The 20,190-nt window shown below is 44.0% G+C and overlaps 2 protein-coding genes across 4 annotated transcripts in view; one reads left to right on the top strand and one right to left on the bottom strand.

Moving 5' to 3' along the window:
* Window positions 1–17,156, bottom strand: part of LOC143775755 (uncharacterized) — a 26,429-nt gene extending 9,273 nt beyond the window's left edge. The window contains exons 1-5 of one of the 3 annotated variants that reach the window (XM_077264273.1): window positions 16,868–17,156; window positions 12,741–13,414; window positions 11,864–12,457; window positions 9,590–10,297; window positions 383–592 (exon numbers count right to left, since the gene is read on the bottom strand). In XM_077264273.1, coding sequence (XP_077120388.1) covers window positions 383–592; window positions 9,590–10,297; window positions 11,864–12,457; window positions 12,741–13,320 — 2,092 coding nt within the window. In that variant the 5' untranslated portion in view covers window positions 13,321–13,414; window positions 16,868–17,156. Of the gene's footprint in view, window positions 1–382; window positions 593–9,589; window positions 10,298–11,863; window positions 12,458–12,740; window positions 13,415–16,780 lie in introns of all 3 variants that reach the window. The other 2 variants (XM_077264275.1, XM_077264274.1) reach the window with 2 other exon arrangements.
* The window catches only part of LOC143775756 (hydroxymethylglutaryl-CoA lyase, mitochondrial-like), a 22,424-nt gene continuing 19,308 nt past the window's right edge, over window positions 17,075–20,190 (top strand). The window contains exon 1 of the mRNA XM_077264276.1: window positions 17,075–17,332. Coding sequence (XP_077120391.1) covers window positions 17,255–17,332 — 78 coding nt within the window. The 5' untranslated portion in view covers window positions 17,075–17,254. The remainder of the gene's footprint in view (window positions 17,333–20,190) is intronic.

The following is a 20,190-nucleotide window of genomic DNA, read 5'->3' as shown; positions in this document are numbered from 1 at the left end:
GCGGATCAGACTAGCGGATCTGGCTAATTGGATCGAAGCATGATCAGTTAAAAAAAACGGAATCTATCGCTGGATTCCGTCATTTGATGGAACCGGCGCCATAGGCTTTCATTCTAGCAAACGATGGACGGTGCCGGATGAGTTGCTGTCCGTGTTTTCAACGGACACAAAAAAAGTTACTTTGTCCATTGTCTCTGGCCGCCGGACAAACAATTTTCGATGGATCCGGCGAATGACAGATGAAACATGAGGCTATCCGTCGCTAATACAAGTCTATGAGAAAAAAAACTGATGTGTGAAAGGGGCCTTAGGAGTGTTGATCCCACGGACAAATTCGCTTTAAGTTTATTCATGCCACATATAGGTACGCACAGTTCCTCACCTGCAGAGAGATTTTCACAAGTCTCTTGTTTTATACTCGGCGACGCTTGCGAATCAACATAGTAATTTGGGAAGAATTCACTTTCATAACACTTATGTTCCTTTTGTATTAGGCTTGATTTTTCTTCCTTCATGAAAGCCACTGTCACATCATGTTTATCTTTATTCAGAGAGTGCTGCATGTTAGTTTTCGACAGCTCACCTCTTGACTCTGTAGAATTGGAATATTAAGAGCAAGTTAACGTGTTAATTAAGAAGGCAAAACCAATGATACGATTCATAAGGTGCTGAACTGTGTGGATGTACAGACAGCCTTACATACTGCTAAGGCACCAATACAAATTCTGTGTAAGCTTGTTGAACTTGACCAAATCAACAAGAGCAGCTGACTAATGTGTGTGGGGCTAGCCCGCCTCGTCTCTAAGGGCTCATACTCGCCTGCGATAAACTCGGGATGAGTCTCGCAAGTCAATACCCGGGACTCAGGAGCGGAGCGTGTGGCTGCATGTATTCCTATGCGGCCGCACGCTCCGATCTGAGTGTCGGCAGCAGCACCGGGTATTAACATGCGAGACTCATCCGAGTTTCTTGCCGGTGAGTATGAGCCCTAAGGGTATGTGTCCACGTTCAGGATGGCCGGCACTTTGGACAGAGTGGAAAACTCGCTCCGCGCCAAAGCGCCGCCCCCTTCTGTAGACGCGATGATTCCGGATGTGTTCATTGCACACATCCGGAATCATCGCACCCAATTCATAGGTCTGTGTGTTTTACCTTGCAGCGGCGCAGCAAGGTAAACGGACATGCTGCGTTCTAAAAAGACGCGCCGCATGTCCGGAAACGCAGGGCCGCAGGATGCGTGTTCGCACGCATAGTGGAGACGGGATTTCATAAAATCCCCTCCACTATGCTGTAACATCTGGATGCTGCGGATTGAATGCTGCGGTTCTACGCAGCGTTCAATCCGCAGCTATTCCGGATGTAATACGGCCCGTGGACACATACCCCAATACGGAATGTGGCAGTGGCTTTTTTCCTTTTCCCCACCAAATTGCTGAACATGCATGTCTATGGGGGAGTCAGAAGGAATAGTGTTCAACCAACAGCAATCAAAGGTGGATGGCCATTGCAACCTTTTAAAACGGAAGGTGCAGCGATTTTTATTTTTGTATTAATAATTATTTATTATATAATCAATTATTTTTCATACAAAATTAAAATGTACTACTTTAATATTTTTGCAGTTATCAATTTTTACTTCAGCCACAAGGAACTGCCATTTGCTGGTGTGTAAGTGTCTGACCACAACCGCTCAAATACGGCAGCCCCTGGGCATAAGAGACTGCGGTTGCATCTCTAGTATTGAGGTTGCTCCTCCTGCCTCTAGCTGTGACCTAGGCACGCGCTGTGGGCTGTCCAGGTTACAGCTGTCAGAAGAGATCAGCGCCATCTTTGTGTAGCCCGAAGTGTATACTGCTCAGTGCGTGTGATGACAGGAGATGACGGAAGGAGGACGTGCCGGGGAACAGAGGTCCGGAGTGGGAGAAGTGATCACAGCTTGTCAGTATTACAGTACAGGCTGCGATCTCAGCTCACAGCCGAAGTGTTCAGAGCACAGCAGGGAAATCAACAAGCTGCTCTGCTCTGAGCAAATTGACACAGAAGTGAACGCCGCGCAGAGTGAGAGCGGAGGCAAGGTGAGTAGAAGCGTATAGTTTCTTTTCTTTTGCAGTGACTATATGGGAAACATATACCAGGATGGGTGGGGGGAGGGAATTAGACATAACACAGGATGGCTGTGTGTGTGTGTGTGGGGGGTATTATACATATACCAGGGTGCACGGGGTGTACATTATACTGTGATGCACTATATGGGACCATTATACTCTGGGGTAAAATATGGAGCCATTATACTGTGGAGCACTATATGTGGCCATTTTACTGTGGAGCCACTATACAGAGGGTAGCGTGACTCAGTGACTCTGATGAGCGGTGTAGATACCGACGTCACCGCTGCTGGAACTCGAGGACTGTTGGGACTGCTGGGACTGTCTTTGGAGCTCCATTCTTTGAACAAGGCTCCATAGCCTTTAGACATCGTATTCAGGGATCGCAGTGGAAACAACATGAACTACAACGGACCTGTATGGGAACTTTTTGTTTTCTAATGAATTTGAGAATGAAGGCCAGTGTATTTTCATTATTTCTCTGTTTTTATGTTTTTCAGGTTTTCATTTGTGAAATTCGACGAAGTTGGTGAACTACATTGGACCTGCATGGATTTTTTTCCAAAATAAATTGGTGAACAAGGGAAAGTGTAGGGGAGTGATTTTTTCAAATAAAATTTATTTTTCTGTCAGTGTATTTTTTGTTTACATTACAAAAACCAGGGCTTGATAGCAGATGGGATTTTTGACAATTCACAGCTGACATTAAACCCAAACTACCATAACCCCCATTGCCACCGCACCAGGGCAATTGGGATGAGCAATACAAAATGTCAGAATTGGCGTATCTAATGTGATGCTCCACTTCGGGGACGGCTGCAGCCTGGTAATTTTAGACTGAGAAGGGTCCAATGACCAGGGACCTTCCCAGCTTGATATTATAGGCCTGCAGCTGTCTGCTTTACCTTGGCTGGTTATCAAAAAGTAGGGGGGGGGGGCAAAGTCATCTTTTTCCCCCTTTATTAGAGTAAACAAGGCTAAACACCTTCTACTGCCACATGAAAAGCACTAAAGGGTGCAAGTTTATTAAATGTGGGGGGTTTGTGAAACTGAATATACAGATATCCTATAGATATATATTCTATGTGGGGCCATTATACTATGGAGTACTATGTGGGGCCCATTGTACTATATAGAGGACTATATGAGGAATCTAGGAGGTTCAATAGGATGAAAATCACTTTGTAAGGGCTGCAAAGTTATGAGACATGCTCTTTCATGAGCCCGCTGAATATTATTATTTTTATTTTTTGGTGGGGGCGGGGGTGTGACCCTGCTCTGTCTACTTTTATGGGAGTAGTAATGTAGTGGACGGAGCAAGGTCACACATCACACCAATGATTCCATAGAAGTGAACAGAGCAGGGTCACGCATTACACCACTGCTCCCAAAGAAGTGGACAGAGCAGGGTCATGCATAGGGAGCAGGCGTAATGCAATGGTGTAATGTGTTCTACTGCTCCCAAAGAAGTGGACGGAGCGGGGTAACACACTGCATACATTAGATGCTACACATTTAATCCCATCCTGTGTGATCCTCAATAACTAACCCCATCATGTGATAAAACTACACTTATCCTTGCATCTAATCCCAGCCTGTTACTCTTAGTGTATCTAATCGTGCATGCTATATACTTCCCGTATCTAACCCCAGCTTATGATACAGCAAGCAGCACCAACAAACAGAATTGGTGATGCCGGATGTCACTGGTGATGCTGTCTAGTTGTCAGTATTATCCATGAATAAGGAAAAAAGGTGGCACTCACTATTCCATTAAAAGGTTTCTTTTATAGGTTCAATTTTAAAGATGCTAGCAGGAAGGTATTCGTGTGCTACACACCGGACGCAGGCCGTTTTGCGTCCTCTTTGGACCTGCTGAAGGTCAGAAGGCTCAAAAGGCCGTGGTCCACTGTGTACCACACAAGTACCGTACCTTCCTGCTGGTATGTTTTACATTGAACCAATAAAAGGAACGGTGAGTGCCACCTTTTCTCCTTATTTACGGACATTATTTGAACTGTTTTTTTCTGATGGTGAGCACACACGATTCCAGGGGCAAGGTGTTAACTGCTTTCAGTCAATAGATCTATAAGTTGGCTACAGGTGTAACAGTAGCGCCGGTCTTTTCACTCATCTGTTCAGACATTATACTTGTCAGTATTACTTTGCAGTCACCAACAAAATGGCTTTGCACCGTGATCCTAAACTATATCCTCAATTATCCTTTTCCAAACACCCAGAAAAGGAGGCGAGGCATGACGTGACGCATGTGAGCAAATTCAGCCCACATTTACTGCAGTCATAATGTGTGCAAGCAGTACACTTGGTTTTCATGGCAAATGTCAGCAGCTGCTCCTAGTGTTTAAAAGTGGAAATACCAAACCTTTTTAACCCCTTTCTGACATTGGGCGTACATTTACGCCGATGCTGGACTCCCTCCGTTTGATGTGGGCTCCGGCGCTGAGTCCACATTTTTCCGGGGACATGTCAGCGGTTTTGAACAGCTGACATGTGCCCGCAATAACCACGGGTGGAATCACAATCCACCCGCGGCTATTAACCAGCTGAATGCCGCTGTCAAATTCTGACAGCGGCATTTAAAACGCGCCGGAAATATGCACACCGGTGACCCCAGTCACGTGATCGCGGGTCACTGGTGTGTTGGCACGTGGTCAGCATTCATAGCAAGTGAGTAATTCTGCTATATAGAGCCGATCTGAAAATCGCCTTTATGTAGAAGAGCCGATCAGGTTGTGGTAGCTTCTCCTATAGAGACTATTGAAGAATGCCAAAAGTAAAAAAAAAAAAAAAAAAATGTTTTTAAAAATATATAAAAAAAATAACAAAAATATAAAAGTTCAAATCACCCCCCTTTAGCCCCGTTCGAAATAAAACAAAAATAAAATCAAACATACACATATTTGGTATTGCCGTGTTCAGAATTGATTAATAAAAAAGGATTAACCCGATCGCTAAATGGTGTAGCGAGAAAAAAGTCAAAATGCCAGAATTATGTTTTTTTGGTCGCAGCGACATTGAATTAAAGGGAAGGTGCCATAAAAAAAAAAAAAAAATTCCAGGAATTGAAAAAATGTAAAAGAATTAATGTTTAAATTTTCTTACAAAATATTACCATTTGTTTCTAATTTAGTAAAATATGGGGAGAAGAGTGCATAGGAGGGGGAGCTAACCATGGGGAGAAGAGTGCATAGGAGGGGGAGCGACCCATGGGGAGAGGAGTGCATAGGAGGGAGAGCTACCCATGGGGAGAGGAGTGCATAGGAGGGAGAGCTAACCATGGGGAGAAGAGTGCATAGGAGGGAGAGCGACCCATGGAGAGAGGAGTGCATAGGAGGAGGAGCGACCCATGGAGAGAGGAGTGCATAGGAGGGAGAGCGACCCATGGGGAGAGGAGTGCATAGGAGGGAGAGCTACCCATGGGGAGAGGAGTGCATAGGAGGGAGAGCTAACCATGGGGAGAAGAGTGCATAGGAGGGAGAGCGACCCATGGAGAGAGGAGTGCATAGGAGGAGGAGCGACCCATGGGGAGAGGAGTGCATAGGAGGGAGAGCGACCCATGGGGAGAGGAGTGCATAGGAGGGAGAGCGACCCATGGAGAGAGAGACATGCAGGGGGAGTGGAGTGCATAGGAAGGAGAGCGATAGGATTCGATACATGTCTCAGCACAGTATCACACAGGAGAGGATTAGATACACGTCTCAGCAGACAGTATCACACAGGACAGTATTAGATACACAGCTCAGAGTCAGTATCACACAGGTTAGGATTAGATACACGTCTCAGCACAGTATCATACAGGAGAGGATTAGATACAAGGCTCAGCAGTCAGTAGCACACACCCCTAACCCTAATCCCAACCGTAACCCTAACCACACCCCTAACCCAAACACACCCCTAACGCTAACCACACCCTTAACCCCAATACACCCCTAACCCCAACACATCTCTAACCCTGACACACCCCTAACCCTAATCCTAACCCTAAGTAACCCCAACCGTAAACGTTCCGCATGTGGTAAAATGGATAAAGCAGTTTTATTCTTTGGGTCATTACGATTACAGCGATACCTCATTTATATCATTTTTTTATGTTTTGGCGCTTTTACACAATAAAAACTTTTATATAAAAAATAATTGTTTTTGCATCACTTTATTCTGAGAGCTATAACTTTTTTATTTTTTTGCTGATGGAGATGTATGGCAGCTTGTTTTTTGCAGGACAAGATGACGTTTTCAGCTGTACCATTTTTATTTATATCTGTCTTTTTGATCGCGTTTTACTGCATTTTTTGTTCGGCGGTATGATGATAAAGCATTGTTTTTAGCTTTTTTTAACGGTGTTTGTAAAAGGAAGGGAAATGCCCCAAAATGTATATCTTTATATAGAGATGTGTTCAGTGCATGTTTTGGGTATTTCCCCCACATATACCACATGGAGCAAAGCCCTCCCCCCTCCAGCCTGCTGTAGAACCATGAGCTGGAAAAACACTGAGGAGGTGTATCTTAGTGGACAATAGACTCGTGACCTCATCTCACACACCTGGGGCTGGACACACCTCTTTTGGCTGGTCACATAAAAGGGACAACACATGTGGTTAGAGGTCTCTCTGGCTGTGCCCGGAATCACCATGGATGGTGGATAAGTATACTCTGTATCCTCTTTTCTTACTAGGCCCTGTATCTTAGGGTCAGTAAGCTATAGATTGGGAGGGCTGATATTGCATGTGTGATATGGGTAATCGGGCTGTTAATTGTGGTTTTTATATTGTGGTATAGTTGTGATATTACTGGATATTGTGGATCATTATGTTGTGATATTGTTATACTACTGCATACTGTAGTGATATTACTGTATTAGAGTTGTAGTATCTGTATATATATATATATATATATATATATATATATATATATATATATATATTTATATTTATAGTCACCAGCTTGAGTATAAATATATATGTATGTTATATACTGCAGACTTGTGTGTGTGTAATAAATATCCTTTATTGATACACTGTTTTGTCTCATTGTATGGTATAAGGAATAGATAACGTTGTGGTATTTTTAAGTGGATATTAATTGTTAATAGCCAAGTTCGGCGTTAATAGTTAATATCGGACCTCAATTAGAGGTGTAAGGAGGTTTCCCCCCTTTAGTAATTTGTGGAGGGAAAACCCTCCCCTTTTACAGTGTTCACTGAAGGGGTTAACTAGTGGGATAGTTTTATAGAGCGGGCCGTTACAGACGCGGCGATTCCAAATATGTGTACTTTTATTGTTTGTTATTTTTATTTACATAAATAAATGGATTTATTGGAAAAATATTTATTTTTTCTTTATTTGTGAATTTTTTTAAATATTTTTCAACAGTGTAATTTTTTTTTTTTACTTTATAACATTATCTCAGGTTGGGACATCACTATATAAAGTCAGATCGCTGATCTGACACTTTTCATAGCACTGTGTCAGATCAGCGATCTGACAGGCAGTGCAGGAGGCTTGCCGGCGACTGCTCAGCAGGTGCTCAGAAGCCACCTCACTGCAGGACCCGTAAGGACCCTCGCGGCCATTTTGGATGTGAATGTGGAGTCCAAACACCACCAGCACGGCAAACACTGTCTCTGATCGGTGGTAAAATCATTACCGCTGGTCAGAAATCTGCGGTTCCCGCACTGTTTACCTTTAGTCACTGGCCTCGGCTGATGGGACTACTACTCCCATCAGACTACGCCTGCTGCTGCTAATAACAGCGCTAGAAATTAATTTAAAAAAGAAAAAAAATGGTGTGGGTTCCTCTGCATTTTTGATAACCAGTCAAGCTAAAATAGACAGCTGGGGGTTGGTATTCTCAGGCTGGTAAGGGGCCATGGACATTGCCTCCCCCTCCAGCTTAAAAATAGCAGCCAGCGCAATTCTGGCACATTGTCTGGCTCTTCCCACTTGCCCTTTCATTTTTCTTATTGATATGTTACTATACAAGGCAGGGTGGATTGATTTAAATCACGCCGATTTAAATCATGATTTAAATCACGATTTAAATCATGATTTAAATCACGATTTAAATCAAAAGATTTTTTTCTATTTAAATCGGATCGATTTAAATCATGATTTTAATCATGATTTAAATCACTGATTTAAATCAAAAGGTTTTTTTTAATATAAATCACGATTAAAATGAGAAGTGAGAGCAGTGCGCATGTGCGCCCATAGTTACACGGACAAAACTAGGGGCAACGATCTAACGCCAGGGTGAGGGGGGGACCCCAAAGTAAGTAAAAATCTTTTTTGTTTTACTATATGGCAATAGGTAGGTGTTTAAAAGCAGCATGTCTTAATTGTATAAACTATTAATAGCCTCCACATTTTGTTCATACTGCCCCTTTAATTCCACACTTCTAGCTTGGTTTCACTTTTGGTTTAGTTTCTTTTTCCATTCAGTTGACATGCCCAAACTTGTTGGATAGTCAGCATCCTACAGAAACCTCTGGAAGAGCATGGCATTGTGAATGTTACACATATACAGCCTTTATTCTACTGAGTTAAACAACTCAGCTTTATCTCATGATGGAAGAACCTTTGGATGGTAAAATATTTTCCTCAAAAAGCAGTTTATTGAAAAAAATCCGGATTTAAATCAAAAAAATCCGATTTTTTTGATTTTTTTAAAAAAACATTGATTTTTATCCACCCTGATACAAGGTCACTTACCCATATGATTCTCCATGTGCAATAACAGATCGCAGTATCTGCTGAAATATACGCCACATTCAGAGCAGATAATAAACATGGGCCCCGCGTGGCTCTTCAGGTGTCTGAGCAGAGAAGACTTTGCACTATATTTCTTCCCACATACTGTGCATATAAGAAGCTTCTCTCCAGAGTGTATTTTCTGATGGACAGTAAGAGATACCTTGCTAATAAAGCTTTTCCCACACTGGATAAAATGGTAGGCGCTTCTACTGCTGGACAATCTCGGCTTGCAAATGGAGTTACTATTTGCACCTTCACTTTTCGCCACCTTCACAGGCTCTGGGTCTGACCTTTTTTTGGAGTTAATTTCTGTTAAAGGTTCTCTAGTCTCAGCAGTGTAGTCCGGATTAATATAACTGGAGGATCCACTGACACCTGAGAAATTCTTGACTATTTTACTAATGAAAATTACAGAGATGGACACACCGCCATTTACTATTGCCTTTTGGCATGTCCCTATCTTTACAGATTTATTGTGCTGGCATCATTTATAAAAGGTTGCCAGGCGTTTCAGAAGACAGATCCACTTCTAAATCCCATTGCACACATCAGATATAATCCGAAGTATCTGAGACCAACCACAGATTTGTAGTATTGTGTCCTATTTGATCAAATGGTTGACCAAGAAAATCAGATCATTGACTTAGTTTAAGTTTACGTAACATTTCCCACTAGATGAAGGCTATTATTATACCATGCTACATCAATACTCACGTCTGTGCGCTTTCTGGGGCTGTTGTTCCGAGGAGTGTGCTCCACCTTCAAGACATGCATGCGGCTCTTCTGCACAGCTGGCACTTGCATAACAGTTGGGTTTGCCTAATTTATCAGTATCTTCTTCAGGCTCTGACTGTGGTGGACAGGACTTCTCTAGTTTATGTGTCTTCCGATGAACCAAAAGTTGTGAAGCTCTAGAGAAGCTTTTCTCACAATGAGGACATTTGTGAGATTTCTCTTTTCTGTGAACTTTCTGGTGCTGGAAAAGGCTGGAGTAGCGACTAAAGCACTCGCCACAATCCGAACAGATATTGAGCATTTTTGGACAGCGACCTTTCAGGTGTCTGACCAATGAGGACTTCAGACTAAACATTTTGCCACACTCTATGCACATAAACAGCTTCTCTCCTGTGTGTGATCTCTGGTGCACAATAAGGGATGATTTACGAGTGAAACTTTTCCCACATTCTATACACATATTTTTGGCCTCATTGCTGGTTTTCCAGGCTGTAATGTCTCCAGTTCTATCGGCAATGTAACTCTTTTTATCTATGGATGAATTGAATTCCTCTGTGATACCAGACAGCTCTTGTGTGAGTGTTTCTGTGTCATCTTTACGATCTGGTGGAGAAGCGCTGCAGTTTACTCCAGATTCAATAACCGGGTGAAAAATACTTTTCTGGCTTCTGAATTGACAACTATTATCTAAGAGCACAAAAGGAAAACAAAAAACACAACACACAGTTTTCAGTAAATTAGCAGTATACGAAAATATACCACATAGAACATGAGACATACACTATCTGGAGAAAAGTATTGGCGCACACCTAAGCGCTTATTCAGATGTCCATTTTTTTCACATGAGAAAAACGGTCCTAGTTTCTTAGCAAGAGACATGTTAATCTGAGACAGTCTGTCCCTGTTTCACTTTAATTCACAACAAACGATTATGGAAGTAGCAGGCGTTAAATGACCATGGGAAGCTCGCCATGGCATTAACGCTGCACACCTATCCAGTTCAGTACAAAAGAAGAAAAAAAAGACTGCAAAACGTCCCAAAGATAAAATTCAATATTTATTCAAAAACATATTAATAATACTCTTTATTTTTATATAGCGCTAACATATTCCGCAGCGCTTTACAGTTTGCACACATTATCGCTGTCCCTGATGGGGCTCACATTTCCCTATCAGTATGTCTTTGGAATGTGGGAGGAAACCGGAGTACTCGGAGGAAACCCACGCAAACACGGAGAGAACATACAAACTCTTTGCAGATGTTGTCCTGGTCATAATACACAATACATAATAAATACAATGATTAATAAAACAATTTAATGAATAAAAGGTGTAAGACACCAAGATCCTGAGTACTAGGGAGGGCAGAAAATGACGACTAGCAAGAAAAAGTGCAAGTGCGACGCAAATAGGGCTATTCCCTTATAAATATCAGTCGGTCAAGAGAAACACATAGCACCCAAATAAGTAAGTCACTTAGTATAAAAATAACAATTAGCTCATGCAGGGCAATCAAATTATATATATATATATATATATATATATATATATATATATATATATATATATATATATATATATATATATATACACACACACACACTAAAAATCAATCCCAAAGAGGTCAATTGAGACCAACTAGTGAAAAAGGTATATACCCCTTTAAGGGAACACAAGTGCGTGCTGTAAATCAAAAACTGTCCTTACCCATACTTCTTTCCACCTGGGGACCTAGTGCAGCAGCCCCCTAAAGATGCCCACGCGAAACACACGTTGGGGCTGCTGCACTAGGTCACCAGGTGGAAAGAAGTATGGGTAAGGACAGTTTTTGGTTTACTGTGCGTACTCGGGATCTTGGTGTCTTACACCTGTTATTCATTAAATTGCTTTATTAGTCACTATATTTATTATGTATTGTGTATTATGATATATGTTTTGAATAAATATTGAATTTTATCTTTGGGACGTTTTGCACTCTTTTTCTTCTTTTGTACTAATCATGTTTCTGAGAGTGTCCCTGGCTACTTTAGCCACCCTTACTATAATACTGAGGGTATGACTATACAAAATTAACATGGTTTCTGATCTGAGGATTGTGTATAGACCTATCCAGTTTGCCTAGCATTTGCTTTGCATTAGAGGGGCCAAGCAACTTTGGCACAAAGGTACTTTTGCATAATAATCGGTTTGCTGAATGCTACATCTTCATTTATCACAAAAATTTAATTTGCTATAATGGAAATGATACTTAACCTTTATGTATCCTCTGGTGTCTTAATAACGATGACCGCCATCTGAAGAACTCTCCACATTCAAGACATTTATGGGAACCTTCTGCATCTTTAATATTTTCTTTGTAAAGAAAGCCGGAGTTTTTAGGTTCCGATTTTGGATGAAAGTTTTCTTTTTTGTGGGTTCTCTCATGCGCTGCCAATTGTGAAGATCGGGAGAAGCTCTTCTCACACTGCGGGCATTTACAGGGGTCCTTAATTCTGTGGACCTTCTTATGCTGGAGAAGTATTTTTGGAGAGTGGGTTCTCATGTGTCTGACCAAACAATACTTCAGACCGAACCTTTTTCCGCACTCTGTGCACATAAACAGCTTCTCTCCTGTGTGTAATCGCTGATGGACATCAAGGGAGGATTTCCGCGTGAAGCTTTTACCGCAGTCCAAACACAGAACTTCTTTTTGAACTTTGCGAGTTTTCTTCTCAGCATTAAATGACCCGTTTTTCACTGAAGGATTTACAACTTGTAAGGCATGTGGTACATTACAATCTTCATTGGCATTTAAGGGGATATCCTGTGAAAGTTCATCATGTTGCTGTAAGGGGACAGTAGAAGATTCTAGCAAACAAAAAGGAAATAAGGAAAATATCAAACAAAATCTAAAACAAGTTGCAATCAAACTATACAATCTCAGTAGCTCACAAGCCATATATCACCACAGCTGGGGATTAAACTGGACTACTTGATAGGAATATACATATACAGGCTCAGTCAGTAAATACACCAATCCTTACTGTAGATGCAAGACGTTACATGGGATCGTACTGGTGCACTCCAGGATGCCTAATGCAATCCGACAGGTTCAGTTCCCAGTAAGTCAGAATGCATTACTGTTTCTTACCTTTGTGAATTCTCTGATGCCTTGTAAGAAATCTCTTCTCTTTGAAATATTTCCCACACTCCAGGCATGCAAAGTTCTTCTGGGTGCCAGGTTGGTCCAGGATATTAACATTTTCCTGCCCATCTGGTGGAAGCATCCATTTATGACTTTTTTGATGAACTACCAATTGTGATGCTTGAGAGAAGCTCTTCTTGCAGTATGGACAGCTATAGAATCTGTCCTTTGCATGAACTTTCTGGTGCCGAAAAAGACTAGCATAGCTAGTGAAGCATCTGCCACAGACAGGGCAGACTTTTAAAGTCTTTGGCAAGTGAGTCTTCAGGTGTCTGACCATACAAGACTTGAGACCAAACCTCCTTCCACACTCCAAGCACATAAAGAGCTTTTCCCCGGTGTGTATTCTCTGGTGGTCAATGAGGGATGACTTCCGCGTGAAGCTTTTCCCACAGTCCATACACTGTTTGTGTCCGTTGTACATTTTCTTACCAGTGTCAATAACTTGCACCCCAGTGTTAGTAACAGTTTCCCATTTTCCGGTTTCTTCTCTCTCTTCTACAATATCAGTCTTTTCCGTTTCCATATCCAGATTCCTATAGTGGGTCTACCTAGCGTATTAAGTCTACCATATCCCATTTCCGATACTCTGCTCCTCCACTGTTCATTCTTTTTAGCATCTGTTGAAAGGGTACAGAATAACAACTGTTAAATTATTAGCATAACAATAATAAGACAAACATCTAAATAGTAAATCTAATAGTATAATCCATATATTAGCATGGTGGATCAGTGGTTTACACTGTTGCTTTTCAGCTCTGGGGTCCTGGGTTCAAATCCCACCAAGGAGTTAGTATCTTCTCCCTGTGTTTGTTTGGGTTTCCTCCAGGGTTCTAAGTTTTCCTCCGACCCTAAGGGTACCGTCTCACAGTGGCACTTTTGTCGCTACGACGGTACGATCCGTGACGTTCCAGCGATATCCATACGATATCGCTGTGTCTGACACGCAGCAGCGATCAGGGACCCTGCTGAGAATCGTACATCGTAGCAGATCGTTTGGAACTTTCTTTCGTCGCTGGATCTCCCGCTGTCATCGCTGGATCGTTGTGTGTGACAGCGATCCAGCGATGCGTTCGCTTGTAACCAGGGTAAACATCGGGTTACTAAGCTCAGGGCCGTTCTTAGTAACCTGATGTTTACCCTGGTTACCAGCGTAAAAGTAAAAAAAAACAAACAGTACATACTCACATTCCGGTGTCCGCCAGGTCCCTTGCAGTCTGCTTCCCGCACTGACTGAGTGCCGGCCGGAAAGTGAGAGCAGATCACAGTGGCGACGTCACCGCTGTGATCTGCTTTCACTTTACGGCGGCACTCAGTCAGTGCGGGAAGCAGACGGCAAGGGATCTGAAGGACACCGGAATGTGAGTATGTACGTTTTTTTTTTTTTTTACTTTTACGCTGGTAACCACGGTAAACATCGGGTTACTAAGCGCGGCCCTGCGCTTAGTAACCCGATGTTTACCCTGATTACCCGGGGCCCTCGGCATCGTTGGTCGCTAGAGAGCCGTCTGTGTGACAGCTCCCCAGCGATCACACAATGACTTTCCAACGATCACGGCCAGGTCGTATCGCTGGTCGTGATCGTTGGAAAGTCGCAGAGTGTGACAGTACCCTAATGACATAGTGATAGAACATTTAGATTGTAAGCTCCAATGGGGACAGGGATGATAACGTCAGTAAAGTTCTGTGGAATATGATGGCGCTATATAAGCAAAGCATAATAAATACATAACTCCTTAACGTCCCATGTTGGATATATCTGTCATAAGCGGATGCTATTTCCAGCACCATGACTGATATATATATATATATATATATATATCAGTCATGGTATATACACACACACATACACACTGCTCAAAAAATAAAGGGAACACTTAAACAACAGACTATAACTCCAAGTAAATCAAACTTCTGTGAAATTAAACTGTCCACTTAGGAAGCAACACTGTTTGACAATCAATTTCACATGCTGTTGTGCAAATGGAATAGACAACAGATGGAAATTATTGGCAATTATCAAGACTCTCAATAAAGGAGTGGTTCTTCAGGTGGGGACCACAGACCACATCTCAGTACCAATGCTTTCTGGCTGATGTTTTGGTCACTTTTGAATGTTGGTTGTGCTTTCACACTCGTGGTAGCATGAGACGGACTCTACAACCCACACAAGAGGCTCAGGTAGTGCAGCTCATCCAGAATGGCACATCAATGCGAGCTGTGGCAAGAAGGTTTGCTGTGTCTGTCAGCATAGTGTCCAGAGGCGCTACCAGGAGACAGGCCAGTACACCAGGAGATGTGGAGGGGGCCGTAAGAGAGCAACAACCTAGCAGCAGGACCACTACCTCAGCCTTTGTGCAAGGAGCCCTGCAAAATGACCTCTAGCAGGCCACAAATGTGCATGTGTCTGCACAAACGGTTAGAAACTGACTCCATGAGGATGGTCTGAGTGCCCGTCGTCCACAGATGGGGGTTGTGCTCACAGCCCAACACCGTGCAGGATGCTTGACATTTGCCACAGAACACCAGGATTTCATACAGGCACGTGAAGGCCACACACACTACTGTGCATAATTTCCTTGTCTTGAGGCATTTCTACTGAAGTTGGATCAGCTTGTAACTTAATTTTCCACTTTGATTTTGAGCATCATTCCAGCTCCAGACCTCCGTGGGGTATTAGTTGTGATTTTTATGTTGATAATTTTTAGGTTTTATTGTTCTCAACACATTCCACTATGTAATGAATAGATTTATTACTGGAATATTTCATTCAGTGATACTTAAGATGTGGGATTTTAGTGTTCCCTTTATATTTTTGAGCAGTGTATATATATTTCTCCATTCTGATAGTCCGTGAACATCAGACTGCACGTGGTCTGATTTTTTTTTCATGAACCCATAGGATTGCATTGCCGGTTTTGAGCGGACCCTTGGGGCATATTCAGACATGTCTCCGCCAATATCCGTGGACCTCTCAGTCATAGGACATGGGAGTGGCCCCATAGACTATCACAGATCGCAGTCCTACCAAAAACTATATCTGAATGAGGTCTAAAACTGATGAAACACTATATGTACTGTCCACAAAAAACCAGATGGGACATTTCACACATGTGAATAGAGCCTTAGGTCTATGAAGCGGCGCGGTTGTAGCCTTGGTGCTTCTATCATACATTATATATGCGAAGATCGTACCCCCCAATGCATAATCTCCATCATGGCCCCCAACTAGTGCTGGGCTCTAACAGTTAGGGTACGTCTCCACGTCCAGGAAACGCTGCGTGTTTTGCGTAGAGACGCAGCGTCCAGATGTTACAGCATAGTGGAGGGGATTTCATGAAATCCCGTCACCACTATGCAGTAAAAGACACATGCGGCACACCCGCGGAAACTCACATGCGGCACTTCTTTTCAGAATAAAGCATGTCCTTACAATGCAGAAACAACGCAAGGACAACGCAGGTGACCTGCCAGTAGCCTCAGGTGCAGATTTTACCTGAGTAAAATCCTGACCAAATCCTGAACGTGGACACATACCCTTAGGCTACGTTCACATTTGCGGCCAGCGCCGCAGCGTCGGGCGCCGCAGCGGCGCCGCATGCGTCATGCGCCCCTATATTTAACATGGGGGCGCATGGACATGCGGCGCACTTGCGTTTTGCGCCGCATGCGTCGCTGCGGCGCCCGCGTCGGGGCGCAGAGGACGCAGCAAGTTGCATTTTTGCTGCGTCCAAATTCAATGAAAAAAACGACGCATGCGGCGCAAAACGCAGCGTTGTGCATGCGTTTTGCTGCGTTTTTGTTTGCGTTGTGCGCTGCGGCGCCGACGCTGCGGCGCACAACGCAAATGTGAACGTAGCCTTATATAGTCTTTCCATAGGGGCCAAATGGGACTTGTAGGCTCCAAGGCCCGGGTGCTGCTGCACCCCTGTATATATGCGCGCCCACTGCAGGGTAACACGTGACACCAGCACGGCCGCGCGCACCTATAGGCACAGGCTATGGCTGCCCTGCCGGTATACACACTAGTCGCCTATACAGCCGCTTATAACACGGGGGAGCTCACTCCAAACCTCAGTCTCCGCTCTCCCAGCCGTTTTTCTCTTCCCAGTCTCGCAGCAGGGGCTGCCGGGAGCCGTAGTTCACACAGGCATGACACGTGGCCCGTAGGCAGCCTGGACGCCTGAGCACAACACGGAATACTGTAGAATGATAAACATGCATGGCTCAGAAGAGCCAGCAGAGGGCAGTATAGAGCGGCAAGCGCCAGTTACTAAGACAACGGCGACCCCTGAGGAGAGACACTTCCGGTGAGAGGGATCCTACTCTCTACCAATCAACATCTAGCTCCTGCTGCCCACCTCCAGTGCCAATCATGTGACCGATTTCTATCATGTGACTTCTACGTCAGAGCTTTCACTAACTCCATTCTAGAGGCGACCGTGGTCAGCGGTGAAACAATGTTGGCGGTGACCGCCAGGAGAGCTGTGCCCAGGGGGCTCGGGGCAGGCTGGGCCTCTGTGCTGCTGCAGCGACAGGTGAGACACCTCGTACACACGTTATGCCGCTTCCATGTCCAGCAGTGGCCGCCCTGTGCTGCACCGGCTGTACTGCAAAGAATAAACGTGGAGCTCAGTGGTCGTGTGAGGACGGAGGCTTTCAGGCCGTGCAACGCTCCTCTGGGAAATGACCTATGCAAATTGTCTCTTGTCTTAAAGGGAACCTGTCACCACGTTTTTGGAAGATGGGATAAAAATAGCGTTAAATAGGGGCAGAGGTGGGCGTTACATTAGTGTGTTTGTTATGCGTTTATTACCCACCTAAGTTGCCGAAATACCTTTGCAAAGTCTCCGTTTTCGCCTGTCAATCAGGCTGGTCTGGTCAAAAGGGCGTTGTCTTCCCCCAGATTTTGCGTAGTTTTCCGTTGGTGGCGTAGTGGTGTGCGCATGCCCAAGGTCCCGAATCCTCTGCCAGGGGATTTAAAAGAGCGCGCTGTTCGTTATTTCATTGGTGATCGGTGGGCGCGGCCATCTTCCTTTGGCCGCGCGTGCGCAGAAGCGGCGCTCTGCTGGCTGCGGCTTCAGGAAAATGGCCGCGGGATGCCGCGCGTGCGCAGATGGAGATCGCGGTGGCCATTTTCCTGAAGCCGCGGCCAGCAGAGCGCCGCTTCTGCGCACGCGCGGCCAAAGGAAGATGGCCGCGCCCACCGATCACCAATGAAATAACGAACAGCCCACAGGTGGATTGGAGGGACGTGTGACCAGCCCACATGGGCGAAGTGATGTGTGTCCAGCCCACAGGTTGGGGGGGGTGGGGCGGAGTGATGTGCATCCAGCACACACGTGGGGGGATGCGGCGGAGTGATGCGCATCCAGCACACACGTGGGGGGGATGCGGCGGAGTGATGCGCATCCAGCACACACGTGGGGGGGATGCGGCGGAGTGATGCGCATCCAGCACACACATCGGAGATGCGGAAGAGTGATGCGCGTCCAGCCCACAGGTCATGGGCATGGGGCGGAGTGATGCGTGTTTTAATCTTTAAAGACTCCATAATAACAGGGTCTGTACCACAGGACTGGCGTATAGCAAATGTGGTGCCAATATTCAAAAAGGGGACAAATACTGAACTCGGTAATTATAGGCTAGTAAGCTTAACCTCTACTGTGGGTAAAATCCTGGAGGGCATTCTAAGGGATGCTATGCTGCAGTATCTGGAGAGGAATAACCTCATGACCCAGTATCAGCACGGGTTTACTAGGGACCGATCATGTCAGACTAATTTGATCAGCTTCTATGAAGAGGTAAGTTCTGGACTGGACCAAGGGAGCCCAGTGGACGTAGTGTATATGGACTTTTCCAAAGCTTTTGATACGGTGCCACACAAAAGGTTGATACATAAAATGAGAATAATGGGGATAGGGGAAAATATGTGTAAGTGGGTTAAGAACTGGCTCAGGGATAGGAAACAAAGGGTGGTTATTAATGGAGCACACTCAGACTGGGTCGCGGTTAGCAGTGTGGTACCACAGGGGTCAGTATTGGGCCCTCTTCTTTTTAACATATTTATTAATGACTTTGTAGGGGCCATACAGAGTGGAATTTCAATATTTGCAGATGACCCTAAACTCTGCAGGGTAATCAATACTGAGGAGGACAATTTTATATTACAGGATGATTTATGTAAACTAGAAGCTTGGGCTGATAAATGGCAAATGAGCTTTAATGGGGATAAATGTAAGGTCATGCACTTGGGTAGAAGTAATAAGATGAATAACTATGTGCTTAATTCTAAAAATCTGGGCAAAACCGTCAATGAAAAAGACCTGGGTGGATGACAAACTCATATTCAGTGGCCAGTGTCAGGCAGCAGCTACAAAGGCAAATAAAATAATGGGATGCATTAAAAGAGGCATAGATGCTCATGAGGAGAACATAATTTTACCTCTATACAAGTCACTAGTGCGACCACACTTAGAATACTGTGCACAGTTCTGGTCTCCGGTGTATAAGAAAGACATAGCTGAACTGGAGCGGGTGCAGAGAAGAGCGACCAAGGTTATTAGAGGACTGGGGGGTCTGCAATACCAAGATAGGTTATTACACTTGGGGCTATTTAGTTTGGAAAAACGAAGACTAAGGGGTGATCTTATTTTAATGTATAAATATATGAGGGGACAGTACAAAGACCTTTCTGCTGATCTTTTTAATCATAGACCGGTGACAGGGACAAGGGGGCATCCTCTACGTCTGGAGGAAAGAAGGTTTAAGCGTAATAACAGACGCGGGTTCTTTACTGTAAGAGCAGTGAGACTATGGAACTCTCTGCCGTATGGTGTTGTAATGAGTGATTCATTACTTAAATTAAAGAGGGGACTGGATGCCTTTCTTGAAAAGTATAATGTTACAGGGTATATATACTAGATTCCTTGATAAGGCGTTGATCCAGGGAACTAGTCTGACTGCCGTATGTGGAGTCGGGAAGGAATTTTTTTCCCCAAAGTGGAGCTTACTCTTTGCCACATGGGTTTTTTTTTGCCTTCCTCTGGATCAACATGTTAGGGCATGTTAGGTTAGGCTATGGGTTGAACTAGATGGACTTAAAGTCTTCCTTCAACCTTAATAACTATGTTACCATACAATGTACTGAAAAATGGGGGGGAACTTGAAGTGCGGAGAAATGGTGAATAAATCATTTAATTTATTTTTGACTAGAGAAAAGCAGAGTGATTTCAGTTACCGCCAAGATTCCTGCAGCTTTTCCTCTTTTACTTAAAGGCGTTGTCCAGTGGTAATAGAAGGGTCTCCTTTTTTCCTAAAAACATAGTCCATACTTTTCTTGCCTTTATAATGTCGACTTCACAGCGACATTATAAAAACTTTTAACATATAGTTT

Source organism: Ranitomeya variabilis, chromosome 5 (assembly GCF_051348905.1).
Source record: "Ranitomeya variabilis isolate aRanVar5 chromosome 5, aRanVar5.hap1, whole genome shotgun sequence".
NCBI lineage: Eukaryota > Metazoa > Chordata > Amphibia > Anura > Dendrobatidae > Ranitomeya > Ranitomeya variabilis.
The sequence above is the reverse complement of the archived record's forward strand: the minus strand, read 5'-3'. Positions and strand labels throughout refer to the sequence as shown.